Genomic DNA, 12,763 nt, shown 5'->3' with positions numbered 1-12,763 from the left:
GAATGATTGGAGAACTCTGTAATAGCAGAGTTAAAACTACATTGCAGTTTGCATTGCAGAATTAGTGAGAAGAGGCCCCAGGAATGATCCAGACCCTTTCCCAGCTTCCAGCATTGAAGGAAACAGTCCTGTTGCAGAGATTTTGCAACATATGTCTTCTCTGCCTCAAAGATTTTAAAAAAACCCAATATTGCATCAAATAACAGTGACTCTTAAATGTTGTGTGTAAAGAAAGATGATCTTTAAGCATTTGTTCTCTCCTGCTCTTGTGTAGGCAACATAATGTTCAGTGACAGAGTAATGACAAGGGAAAACATATTCCCCAACTTGGAGATGTATTGAATTTTAAGTATATTCCAGGCTCAATTCTTCCCTCATACTTAAGAGGCAGAAAGAAAGAAACTAATGGATAATGTTTCTTAAAATTCTGGTCTTATTGTAGCATGTGCAAGAGACTGCCAGAAAACAGATTGCTTTATCTGATACTTGCAGAGAAAGTGTTCCTGAGCTTGGGAGCGTGTTGTGTGTATAATGTGACTGAATTTGCTTCAGGTAACATGCTGAGGAGCCATTAAATTCCATGAGGCACACGAGGTAAGACTTCCTTTGCCATTGTGCTTTTCCTGCTGGCACACACGGGGTGTCATCGTGTCAGATCAGGATTGTGCTAAATAATTGAGCCTGTGTCATTGTCAGGTGTGTGGAGGGTTTGCAAAAGTCGCTTTCCTGAGGAGCTTTGTGCAACTGCTGTTCCTATGAACAGCTCCTGAATTCAGGTGTGTGCTCTGTAATGATGCACAGAGACAGGTGTCTGTGCCCTTCACCTTAGAGGACTTTTCCAGCCTGAATGGTTGGGTAATTCCAAGTCGTGTCCATCATCAGGCAGAGCCACCCTCTGCTCCCACACATGCAGACTGCATTGCCATTTATGCAATAGGAGCATGTATGGAACTACAGTGAGATGGCAGTGAAAAGGAGTGCACATCTCCCTGTATTTTGGCCAGGGATATTTAAACCCAGAGAGCTGATAAATGGTTTTCTCTCAGCTTCCTGCAAGCTCTGTTAATCCTGCTCATGGCCCAAAGCACTGAGGGGAGCCGTGGATGATCTGGGTGCTCACCGGGTTTGGCAGCGACAGCTTGAGCTGGGAAGAGTCAAAGAGCTGCAGAGCTTCCTGAAGGAACCTGGTACAGCCAACATCCCAAATCTCAATTTGTGTGCATGTGGCTGCAGCCTCAGAGGCAAAGAGAACCTGCCCAAATGAGAACCTGATGGAAAAGGGTCTGATCAAGGCCCTGCTGGACACCAGCTCTGAGTTGTGCAGAGCAGCCCCTGACAGGAGTTGTTGGTTTCTCTGGTGATGCTGGGGAACTGTTCATTGGCAGAGAATCCTTTGAGAGGCTGGTGGGAGCTGCCTGCAGTTCTCCCTGTGTTTTATTCCACTTAGCAGAGATGGAGGAGGTGTGATATTAAAATCAGTGATGTGTCTAGGAGAGAGTTGAGAAGGTGGTGCACTGTGCTTAACGTGCAACATAAATGTAGAGCAATACATTTCTCCAGCTCATTTATTCTACTGGTTTAGAGCTGAGATTCACCCAATTTTGCAAAATAATTTTGGTTTCACTCTTTCCCATGCAACAGGCCAAGGTTTTTGTATTCTTTTTTTAATTTTTTTTTTTTTTTTTTTTACTAGGAGGAATGCATGTCTCTATTGCACAAAGTTTAATCATTTTAGACTTTAACAAACTTTAAAATAGCACAAGATAAAATAATATATTTACTCTCAGACCTTTCCAAGTTTCTGGTCCCAGGCATTAGATTGTGAGGGCAGAATTACTTGTCATCACACTGAGTGCTCATTTCAAGAGCAGGTCAAAATAGGGTCTGGACACAGAGGAAATGGTCTCAAGTTGCACCAAGAGAGGTTTAGATCGGATATTATGAAAAATTTCTGCACTGAAAGGGTGGTCAGACATTGGAACAGACTGCCCAGGGGAGTGTTGGAATCACCATCCCTGAAAATGTTCAAAAAATGTGTCGGATGTGGCACTTGGGAGCATGGTTATGGGGGAAACATGGTGATGGTGGGCTAGTGGTTGGACTTGATTTTAGAAGTGTTTTCTAACCTAAATGATTTTATGCTTCTGTAACAGTGAGCTCCCAGTTCTTCCAGTAAGGACATTTAATGTTTTCCTTGTTTGAACATGTGCTTACTTAGTCAATCCTCTTTCTGAGCTAACAGAAAAGTTGTTTGCCTCTCTAAGCTTCCTAGAAATGCTTATTCCTATATATTTTCCAAAGGTCATTGATATCCACAAATGGTAAGACCTGTAGTGGCCACCATCTGCTGCTAAACAAAAGGCTGGAAAAGATGCATTTTTTCTAAGTTTGTTTGTTCATGTACTAGAAATGTGCATAGAAATGTTCTGGAATTTATTAGACTGACATTGGAAAATGCTAACTGTATAGGGCTGGCTTTTGTTCTGTCTTGTTTCGTTTTGTTCCTGGGGAAAATGTTCATCATCTTCTTTTGAAAAGGTATAATTACAAAAATTTTGGGTAATTGTACTTTAGGTACAAGGATTTTAATATGCCAGATCATGGTAATGGTAGTACAGTAATGGAAGTCTTGGCAAACTCTTTCCATATGGGGAATCCCATGACTTTTTTAGTAAAAATCATCAAAACAAATGCACAGGATCATGTGAATATTTAAGTATTCAGAGTTGAGAAATAAAGCTATTTGCTTGTGGTCATCTAGAAGAACACTTGTTATTTGAAGTTTTCTTTATACTGAGTATACCTTATTTAATTTTTTTATTATAAGAATGCATTTAGTGACTCCATTATATGTGAGGAGTGACTTGCAGTGAGAATATTCTGCCCTGCAGCACTGCTCTTCAGGCAGAGAGTTTTCTCTTTTCTCTCTGATACCCATTCCCTACCTTTCACTCAGGTCTGGGTGCAGATTGCAGCCGTGGCTGGAGGGGATGAAACCTCCTTGCCCAGGAAATCCTCTTGTCTGGCTGAGGGAGAGCTCATTGAGGTCTCTCACTGAACTTTTTAATGTAGAAAGTACCTTGTGATTTCTTACAGGGATTCACTGAAACTTGTCCTCTGAGATTCCTAAGGATTTTTTGGGGGATATTTGGTATCTGGGGAGCAGGTAGGACTGGACAGCTTGGAATTCTGCAGTTCTGTCCCCCTGCCATGGGCAGGGACACCCTCCACTATCCCACATAGCTCCAAGATCCAACCTGGCCTTGGACACTTCCAAGGATGGAATATCCACAGCCTCACAGGGACACCCCACCTGCATTTTAGCTGTGAACTGGGAAGATGTTAATTTGCAAATCTTAATTAATCCATTGAATCCATGGAACATCCATTGACTTCAATTATTCGTATAAAAATATTTTTAAATTACTTTTCAATAAAAGGAGGCCATGTAACTTCTAAGAATTAAAAAGATGCTTTGATTTTTATTTCTTTTCCTTGCCACTCCCCAAAAAGGCTGTGAGTGCTGTTATATCTGGCACTGTGGCACGATGCAGATAAGCTGGAGGCAGTATTGCTGCAATTAATATCATTAAGATACGAGGTCTCAGTGGATCCAGTCCTACTGCTGGCTTTGCACTGACTCTGCATCCTAAGGAAATTCAGCAGAACTTTATCTTAGAATTAAGTGTGAATTCCCACCATTGATCATTCAAGTTCCTTTTTTTTAACTTCTTTATTTTGTTTCAGATACAGGCATTAAAATGTCTTTTGGAGCCCCAAACATGAAGGTGTGAATAACAGAACCAAATATATTATAGGAATATGCTTTTGAAATTACCTTCCTGTCCACTTGCTGGTTAGATTTTGCATACAATTAGAAAAAAAAAAATAAATTGGTATGTAGGTGATATTTAGTTTCACTGAATAAGTAAAATATTAATTACACCATTAGATCTGTAGATTTTTAATTATCACTTGTCAGATTCTCCTGATTCCACCAGCTGTTTACCTAGGTTATCTCTTGTGGATTTAGGGATTACTCCTCCCCCTGGCCCTTGCACAAGATACACGTTTTCCTGGTGGTTTTTCAAAGACTCTGGACTAGTAAGGAACCAACTTCTGCTTTTTTTATTTTGAAATAAAAGCTGCAGCTTCAGTATTTGCCACAGAGCTTCATCTGAGTTTTCCTCAAGAAAATGGTTGCAGCCTGGAGAGCAGTACTTAAATGTTAAAGTTCTTTTTCTGAGCCAATTGCACATCCAAAAATCACAGCCATCTGTGTGGTAAAATCAAATTAATTAATTTTCAATATTTCTTCTTAGTATTAATAATTATTTTAGTTATTTGGAAAGATCATTACATGTGTTTTGGAAGGGATTTGGTGGGAAACAGGAGCAAGAGATGTGACCAGGGAACAAAGTTAAGTAGTTAACGTTGTTAAGCAGTGAGAGGTTCTACAGAGCAAAGGATGCCAGATCTAAAGGAGCAGAGTAGATTTTAGGCACCAAAAGGAAATTTATTTAGTGAACTCTGCAATCTCATTTCTAGATGTTTTTGGAGCTGCTTTCTCTACCAGTCTCTGTGTTAGGATCTTGAAATATCAGGTTCTAGTTTGTTTAATATTTCTAGTTTTTGTTCTGTTTAGTGTTGCTGTTGGTGGGAATATAGAGTGTTTTGGAAAACCACTGAACCTTGAACTCCGATTTGAGAGGAGGAAAAAACCATTTTCAAATATTCTGCTTTGAAATATTTGTTAGCTGCTGAGCATGGTCCCACCCTTCTGTACTGGCTGAGGATCTGCATTTATTTTCTTTTAGGAAATATTTATAGCTGGGCTATACATTGGGGGTTACACAAACAAACAGCAAAAGCACACAGTGTGTGTATACACATGTTTATTTTCTGTGTGCTTGTGTGCAGGCCTTTTGTAAGTACATGACACCAAGGGGAAGGTGGAATTTGCCAAGTTTAGGTCAGAACTTGAACTGAACTCATACTATATAGTTTTCTGTCTCCACTGGTGTCTGTGGCCCACTTATGGAAGTTTATGAGTTGGCTGCAGCCTTTGAGAATGAAACTGTGTTTTTTCAGCTCCAGCAGTAGACTCGTGCTTTTAAATCCAGACATTTTTGGCTCAAGTCCTCCAGATGTCTGTCCATTTCTGTGAAACAGCTCAAGGGTTTTAATTGTAAATGTAGCCCTTTCATGTAACTCAGCCCTAGAAATTTGGCCTTGTTTTGCCTCGAGTCTTTTCTGTTTGTCATGGGACAGCTAAGTTGGGGCAGTCTGGGTTGGAGTTAAAAAAGAGAACTGCAGGCATTTGCAGGACATCTTGCTCTTGTTTTCTGTGTTTCTGTCCCAGTGGAAGGCAGAGCTCTCACCTGCAGCCAGGTAAATGTTTGGCAAAGCATTCACACAACAGCAAGAGAGCCCCTGCCCTAAAAAGCACATTTCTGGCAGAGCTGAGAAAGGCCAACTTCTCCACAATAGCCTAAACAAGCCTGTGGATTCAAGGTAAGAAGAGCAAGAAAAGCTTTGGAGGAGGGACTCTCATTTCTAATAAATGGAGAATAATTTGCCCAAAAATTTGGATTATTTGAGAATGTGTTGATGGTCCTGCTTATTCCTGAAAATATTATATTCATTTAGTTCTATAACCTACTCACTTTCAACTTTATAAGCCACTGAATTCCAGAAATATGAAATAGCCAGTATGCACAATACAGCTAAACACAACTCTGAACTGGAAATGCTAAATATTGTTATAGTTAGTGGCATGACTGACATTGCAGTGTAATTTCTCTTTTCACTGCAGCCTTTAGAATTACTTACATCAAAATATGGATGTTTTTTATCAGTATGTTTTAGCCAGCAAGCCTGGAATAATTTCAGTTTTGCCAAAAATGCCACTTCTTGCTCTGCTTGGTAACTCACCTGTACAGCCACATAAGAAAGTGACTGAATTTCATTGTGGTACCACACAAACCCATGGAGACATGGACAGAACATATATTGGTACAAATATGTACCTCACAGGTTTGCTTCCAGGTAAAAGGAGCAGATGGGAGAGGCTGAGAGAGGAGAAAAGAGAGGAACAGGTAAGAGAGGAGAATTGAGGTGCAGATGAGAGAGACTGACAGGCTGAGAGCTGGGGATGTCCAGCCTGGAGAAGAGTCCAGGGAAACCTTAAAGGACCTGCCAATGCCTAAAGGGGCTCTAAGAGAGCTGGAGAGGGACTTTGGAAAATGGCTTGGAGTGACAGGACAAAGGGGAATGGCTTCAAACTGACAGGGGGCAGGGTTAGGTGAGGTCTTAATAAAAAATCCTTCCCTGTGAGGGTGGGGAAGCCCTGGCACAGAGAAGCTGTGGTTGCCCCATCCCTGGAAGGGTTCCAGGCCAGGCTGCACGGAGCTTGGAGCAGCCTGGGATAGTGGAAGGTGTCCCTGCCATGGCAGAGGTTGGGAACTGAATGGTCTTGAATGTCCCTTCCAACCCAAACCATTCTGTGACTCTATAAAATGACAGTGATTCTGTTACCTTGGAGGCTGTAGACATTTGTTCTACTTTGCTTCAGCCATTAGTGTAAAGAATTTCTGACAACTCTGTTTCCCTTCTAATGGTCTTTGTAACTATATGCCAGATGTAAATCTTTTTATGTAGGGAAAAAGCAAAATGGGGGGATGACAGAAAAAAAAAAAAAAAAGGCCCCTTCAATGAAGATTTGAAGATGCTGAGTTGGATCTGCAGGTGTTGTGCTATCCCAGTGCTCAGAGCACTTGAGCTAATGCCATCTGGAGGAAGTTATTTGTTGGGACAGGACAGTGTTTGAAACTTTGAAGTCAGGAATAAACAAAGCAAAGCAGCTGGAATCTGGCAGAAGAAGAAACAAGCCATTCCTATCAGCCCCTGCTATTAAAGGAATGAGAGCACAGCACTGGAGTTGTTTTTACAGTCTTGGAAGTTTATTCTTGCTCTTGAAGAGAGCTGGTTCAGTTGGGAAATAGAGGGAGGATTGTTTTGAAATTTTAGGAAGCAATATGTAGGTAATTACACTAATTATGGTTCTAGTTTTATACTGAGAAATAACCTGGGTCCTGATCTTTCAAACCCCTCCCTATTTATTGTCTTGATGGGGAGAGATTATTTACAAGAGCATGGACTGACAGGACAAGGGGGAATGGCTTCAAAATGAAAGAGAGGTTTTAAATTAGATATTGAAAAAAAATTTCTGGACTGTGAGGGTGGTGGGACACTGGCACAGGGTGCCCAGAGAATCTGTGCCTGCCCCATCACTGGAAGGGTTCCAGCTCAGTTTGGATGGAGATTGGAGCAACCTGGGATAGTGGAAGGTGTCCCTGCCCTTGGCAGGGGGTGGGATTGGATGATATTTAAGGTTCCTTCCAACCCAAACCATTCTGTGTTTCCATTTCACTTCCAAGATATGGCTCCATTTCATCCCCAGATAGATATAAAATAGTTTTATTTAATATATGGACACCCAGTCGGAGGAGTTAAAGCACGTGGTTTTCATTTGGCTTAAAAGTCAGACTTGTTTAGTCTTTTTATTTTGCCAAATAGAAAAATTCAAAAGGAAAGATTTGAAACCTTTTTCTTTGTTCTTACTGTTGCCATATGATGTGAGTAACCAAACCTCCCTTCAGTGTGGTTAATTCCTTTTTCCTTTGGCATACATTCATGACACCCTTTGTATACGGCATATTCTGAGTGTGACGGTACCTCTTAGAGAAAAACTCCCTTCACAGGTCACTGGATGGTTGACACACCATTAATTTTTATGCTTCTGTTAAACAAAGGTCTGGAAATTTAGTACTGTACATGAATTTGTTACAGAGTGCCAAGAACAGGAAAAATCTCTGATCTGAAATGTGACCTTTTCCATCAGTGGGTCGCCAAGATCTTTTCAGTCACTGATGAGTTTCTACCAGCCAAGGACTCTCTTACCAAGAGTGTCAGTTTTCACAGTTCATATGAATTTATGCTATTAGATGGTGACAATGAATTTGAAAAACTGGAGGTCACCTAAGGTCACACGCTCCATTTATTGGATTTTAACAAGGAAAATTTTTATAAATACACCTAACTACATGATTACAAAATTGTACTGAACTCCCAGAGGCTCTAAAGAGAGGGGGAAAGCCATGAAGATTACCTGCCTGCTTGCCCTTTTCATGCTTTGTAAGGAAAAAAAATTCATTTCCATTTTTATGGTGTATCAAAAGATTTTAACCATTGCAGGTTGCATATCTGTGCTGGTGAGGAACTCAGTGTTCAAGAGGAAACCATCTTAATATTGGTTATGAGCTGCTCTCTGATGAGGGGAAGACATAAAATGGAATATCACATTATTAAAGAAGGAGCAAACCAGGGGCTATACAAGGATTTAAACCAGTCTGCCTCTATTTGTGTCTTTATTCCCACACCCCTCCCTGTATGTGTATATAAAGTGTTTTATGCACTGTGCATGCACGAGGTTACACTCAGCAAAAGGTAATAATGATAAAACACATGTGAGAGTAACTTGGTAGTTATATTTTTGGGGCCAATGTAGAGTTTCAGGAATAGCAGCTTTCTATCCTGGGAAGTTACAGTCATGGAGCAGAATCTCCCATTTAGCTGAAATATGATATCCACAGTTTTTTCACAGTTAAAATGCTGAAAATCCACGTTCTGTATTTTTTGTGTGAATTTAACGAAGTCAGAGACTTCAGAGACTTTTAAAAAGGGCAGTGTTGACTTTGGGTATTTTTAAGTTAAAGGTACTTTGATAGCTCAGAAACTGATACATTTTCTGTTGAGCAAGTAGATGGAATTATTCTTTTTATTTTTTCTCTCTTTTAGCATTTTATAACTACTGTAAAATTTGTCCATAGTGTATCTGTAAAATATATTAGAGTATGTGTTAGGAGGAATGCAGACTAATATGATACTTTCTTTTAGCTCTCCCAGAATCAAAGACTTGAGAAGTTCCGACAGAGCCTTGGGATAAGGGAATATTACTTTCTTTTTTCCTTCCATTTTTTCTTTTTTCCTTTTTTTTCTTCCCTTTTTTTTTCAACAAACCTGAAAACAGCTGTTGAAACAATGACATCATGGAATGTGACATGACTGTGGAAATTATTAAGAAAGTCAGGCTTTGAAAGCATCAAACTACATCTAGTGTTGGAGAGGGGCCTTAGTAAAGGATGATTTGCTAGGTTTCCTTGGGCATTGCACAGTCACATCTTTTCTGTGTCATTTTCATGTCTGACCAAACAAACCCTTTGCTTTTCTTCTTAGCAGCCTCTCTGTGTGGCACAAACACGGCTGCAGACTGGAATCCCAAAATCCCAGAATGTTTTTGGATTGGAAGGGACTTTAAAGCTCATCTCATTCCAACCCCTGCCATGAGCAGGGACACCTTCCACTATCTCAGGTGGCTCCAAGCCCCATCCAGCCTGTTCTGGAACACTTCCAGGGATGGAGCAGCCACAGCTTCTCTGGGCACCCTGTGCTGGGGGCTCCCCACCCTCACAACCAACACTTTCTTCCCAATATCCCACCTAACTCTGCTCTTTATTAATTTAAAGCCACTCCCCCTTGTTCCATCACTCCATACCCTTGTGGAAAATCCCTCTCCAGCTCTCTCAGAGCCCCCTTAGGTACTGGAAAGCTGCTCTAAAGGTACTGAAAAGCTGCTCTAAGGTCTCCCCAAGCTTTTTCCTCTGCAGGTGATGTGCTGATTCCCCAAGGACACAAAAAATGCTCTTGTGCTCCTGCTGCCTTCCTGAATAGCAAGAGTCTGTGTTGGCACAGGTCACTCCATGTCCTGCCTTTACTGTCTTTGGCCTCACTCGTGTTTGACTTCCCAGGCTGCTGGCTGCTGTTCTAGCAGGAAAAACACTGATGGAATTTTATTTTAGCAGTGGGGTTTTGTTTTAATTAGCCATTCGAAGCATGCTTTGCTGCCAGTCAGATGAATGCAGATGACTGCTTTAGTGACATAGTAGATAATTAACTGGGGTGAAAGAAAGCCTAACTTTTTGGTTTTATTGAGAAAATAGTGCTTTAATTATCTAGTCTATCACAGAGGAAGGGAGAATTGTTAGAGCTTACTGGAATAAGAACAAGCTCCAAGACAGCCTTTGCTGTTATACATGGACTCAGATATGTTTGTTTTGCTTGTAGCTGCTGCACTTAAATGCCCCCAGGACAACTGAAATCTCAAAATGCTCTTTCTGTAGTTGAGTAAATGTTGTGCCATTCTCCCAGTGCCATTTCTCCAGAGTTCCTTCATTCTTTGTCTCTACCTTGATCCATGATTTCCTCTCCCTACTCCATGAATTGATACATCTGGTCTCCTTCCTTTGGCTAAATACACTAACCTTTGCCCATGGCTTTTCTATGGATCCCATTCCAATGCATTTTCAACCAGAAACACCAGTATATACATATTAGAAATTATTCTGGGCCTACTGAGGATTTTAGAGATATATATGTGTGTGTGTGGTGTATCTGTATGTAAATACAACCCAGTGTTTGTATATATTATATATATATAAAGCTCAGTCCTTTCAGTACCTAAAGGGTGTCCAAAAAATCTGGAAAAGGACTTTTGACAAGGGCATGGACTGACAGGACAAAGGGGAATGGCTTGAAACTAAGAGAGAATAAGGTTAAATTGGAGATTAGGAAGAAATTCTTCCCTTTGAAGCTGGGGAGGCCCTGGCACAGATTGCCCAGAGAAGCTGTGGCTGCCCCATCCCTTGAGGTGTTCCAGGCCAGGTTGGATGGGGCTTGGAGCAGCCTGGGATAGTGGAAGGAGTCCCTGCCATGGCAGGAGTTGGTCAGGAAGTTCCCTTCTAACCCAAACCATTCAGTGATTCTGTGTGCACAGAAATTCATCCCTTGGTCAGCCTTGGTTAAGGAGAGCTCTGTGGCTAAAGCAGCACTCTCTGGAGTGCCTCAGAACTGTGGGCAGCAAGGGTCTGGGGACTTGAATTTCCATGGAAAATGGAGATGGCTTCAGCAGAGTTCAGTCATTTGTCACAGACACCAAATACTGACTTTAGTTTTACTTTTTTCTTTTCTTTTTTTTAGGAGAGGATGCTGCCCCTCGTCTGAATCCACATCTTTCTGCAGCAAGGGTGTCGGTACAGCTGCCTGCCACCAACACAGATCATGGAACACAGAGTCTGAGCAGTGCACAAGGAGATTCAGATTCTTCAGGGACAGACACATTTTAAAGCTTAGGGCTGTTCATGACAATCTCTCTCTGAAAATGTTGTCACTGGTACATTTGCCTGGCTAGTGTGATGGCTGTTCCATCAAAATAACAGTCTTCCAGTACTGTTTATTTTCTACTATTTTTCTTATAATTTTGTTATTATTTTAAATGATTCTGTATGCAAATATATCAATTATTTTTAAGCAAATAAAATACAGCTTTTTCAGAATAATTGTGAGTTGAATATCAAGGGCTTTTAAATATTTATCATATTACATGTGAATATGAAGGTGATTGGTATTAAAATCCACTGCAAAAGTGTGTTTCACTTATGGCAAACCTCTTGGCTCAATATCACATCAGTTCTGTCAAAATATTGAGCCAAAGGGAAATGCATTTGGAACCAAAGTCTAAGAGAGAAATATGTTTCTAGGTATCATCAGGGTTGTTCATCCTTAGAAGACCACCATGACAATCCAGTAATTCAAAACCATGTGTGAAGACCTCTAGAGTTGGTATTGTTGTTATGAGGAATTTATTTTTTTACACTTACAAGAATTTCTTAGCATTTCATGTTTGTTTCCTTAAAGATTTTTTCCCATCTTGAAGCATGCAAATGAGATTATGTGATTACGCCTGTTTCTTTACAGTTCTGATGTAATTTTTTTTTTTTCCTTCTCATGAGACAGAATTAATTCCTGCAGTCTCAGCCCTTCAGAATCATGACAATCTCATCTGGGAATGCCACAGTAATGGTTAACAGCAAGAGTGTGCTGCCACTCTTCCAGGGACTGCTCCACCTTTGTGTTGCCTCTATCAGGACAAGATGGTTGATCCAGGAGGAATGTGGGATCACCTGTCCCAAACAGCACCCAAACAAAGTGAAAAACAGGAATTCAGATATGTTCCAGTAGAAAAATTGGGAGATAAGCTCTTTTCTGAGCAAGGCAAACTTTTGCTCTGTTCCTCATCACTTGTGAGAGGCACTTGGTTGTTGCAGATACTCATGACTGTGAACAGTTCCCATTACTCTCATTTTCTGGACCCTGCACCGATTTCATCTCTCCTTAACAGAGAAATATGAGAAGTTCCTTTTGTCTTTATGTTGATCCCATTGACCACGAGGTTCAGTTAATTTCCTGCAGCATCTGCAAGGGTAAATGGAAAAAGAGAGAAAGCTTCAGCCTTCAAGGTCAGTAATATCCCCAGGATTCAGCTTTCCAGGGTGTCTCTTAAGCACCTTGCAGAGTTGTGCTCTTCTCTGTTGGGACAGACACATAAATAGCAGATTGTGTGGAGGTAAAAGAGTGTCAGGCTTTGTGAAAAAAAAAACTTTAAAAAGAGAACTTTTAAAATACTTTTTAAAAAAGGAAAAGCACAAATGAGAATCACAGAACCATGGAATGGTTTAGGTTGGAAAGGACCTCAAAGACCATCTTGCTCCAACCATGAGCAGGGACTCCTTCCACTATCCCAGGTTGCTCCAAGCCCCATCCACCCTGGCCTTGGACACTTCCAGGGATGGGGCAGCCACTGGGC

General features: G+C 40.9%; 1 protein-coding gene across 3 annotated transcripts in view; it reads left to right on the top strand.

The window, feature by feature from the left end:
- Positions 1–11,464, top strand: part of KIAA0586 (KIAA0586 ortholog) — a 67,171-nt gene extending 55,707 nt beyond the window's left edge. For all 3 annotated transcript variants that reach the window (XM_058860748.1, XM_058860729.1, XM_058860721.1), the window contains one exon: positions 11,098–11,464. In XM_058860748.1, the coding sequence (XP_058716731.1) occupies positions 11,098–11,243 (146 nt within the window). In that variant the 3' untranslated portion in view covers positions 11,244–11,464. The remainder of the gene's footprint in view (positions 1–11,097) is intronic.
- The last annotated feature ends 1,299 nt before the right edge of the window (positions 11,465–12,763 follow it).

The sequence above is a fragment of the Poecile atricapillus genome, chromosome 1 (genome assembly GCF_030490865.1).
Source record: "Poecile atricapillus isolate bPoeAtr1 chromosome 1, bPoeAtr1.hap1, whole genome shotgun sequence".
Taxonomy (NCBI): domain Eukaryota; kingdom Metazoa; phylum Chordata; class Aves; order Passeriformes; family Paridae; genus Poecile; species Poecile atricapillus.
Note: the sequence above shows the minus strand (reverse complement) of the source record. Positions and strands in the feature narration are given on the sequence as shown.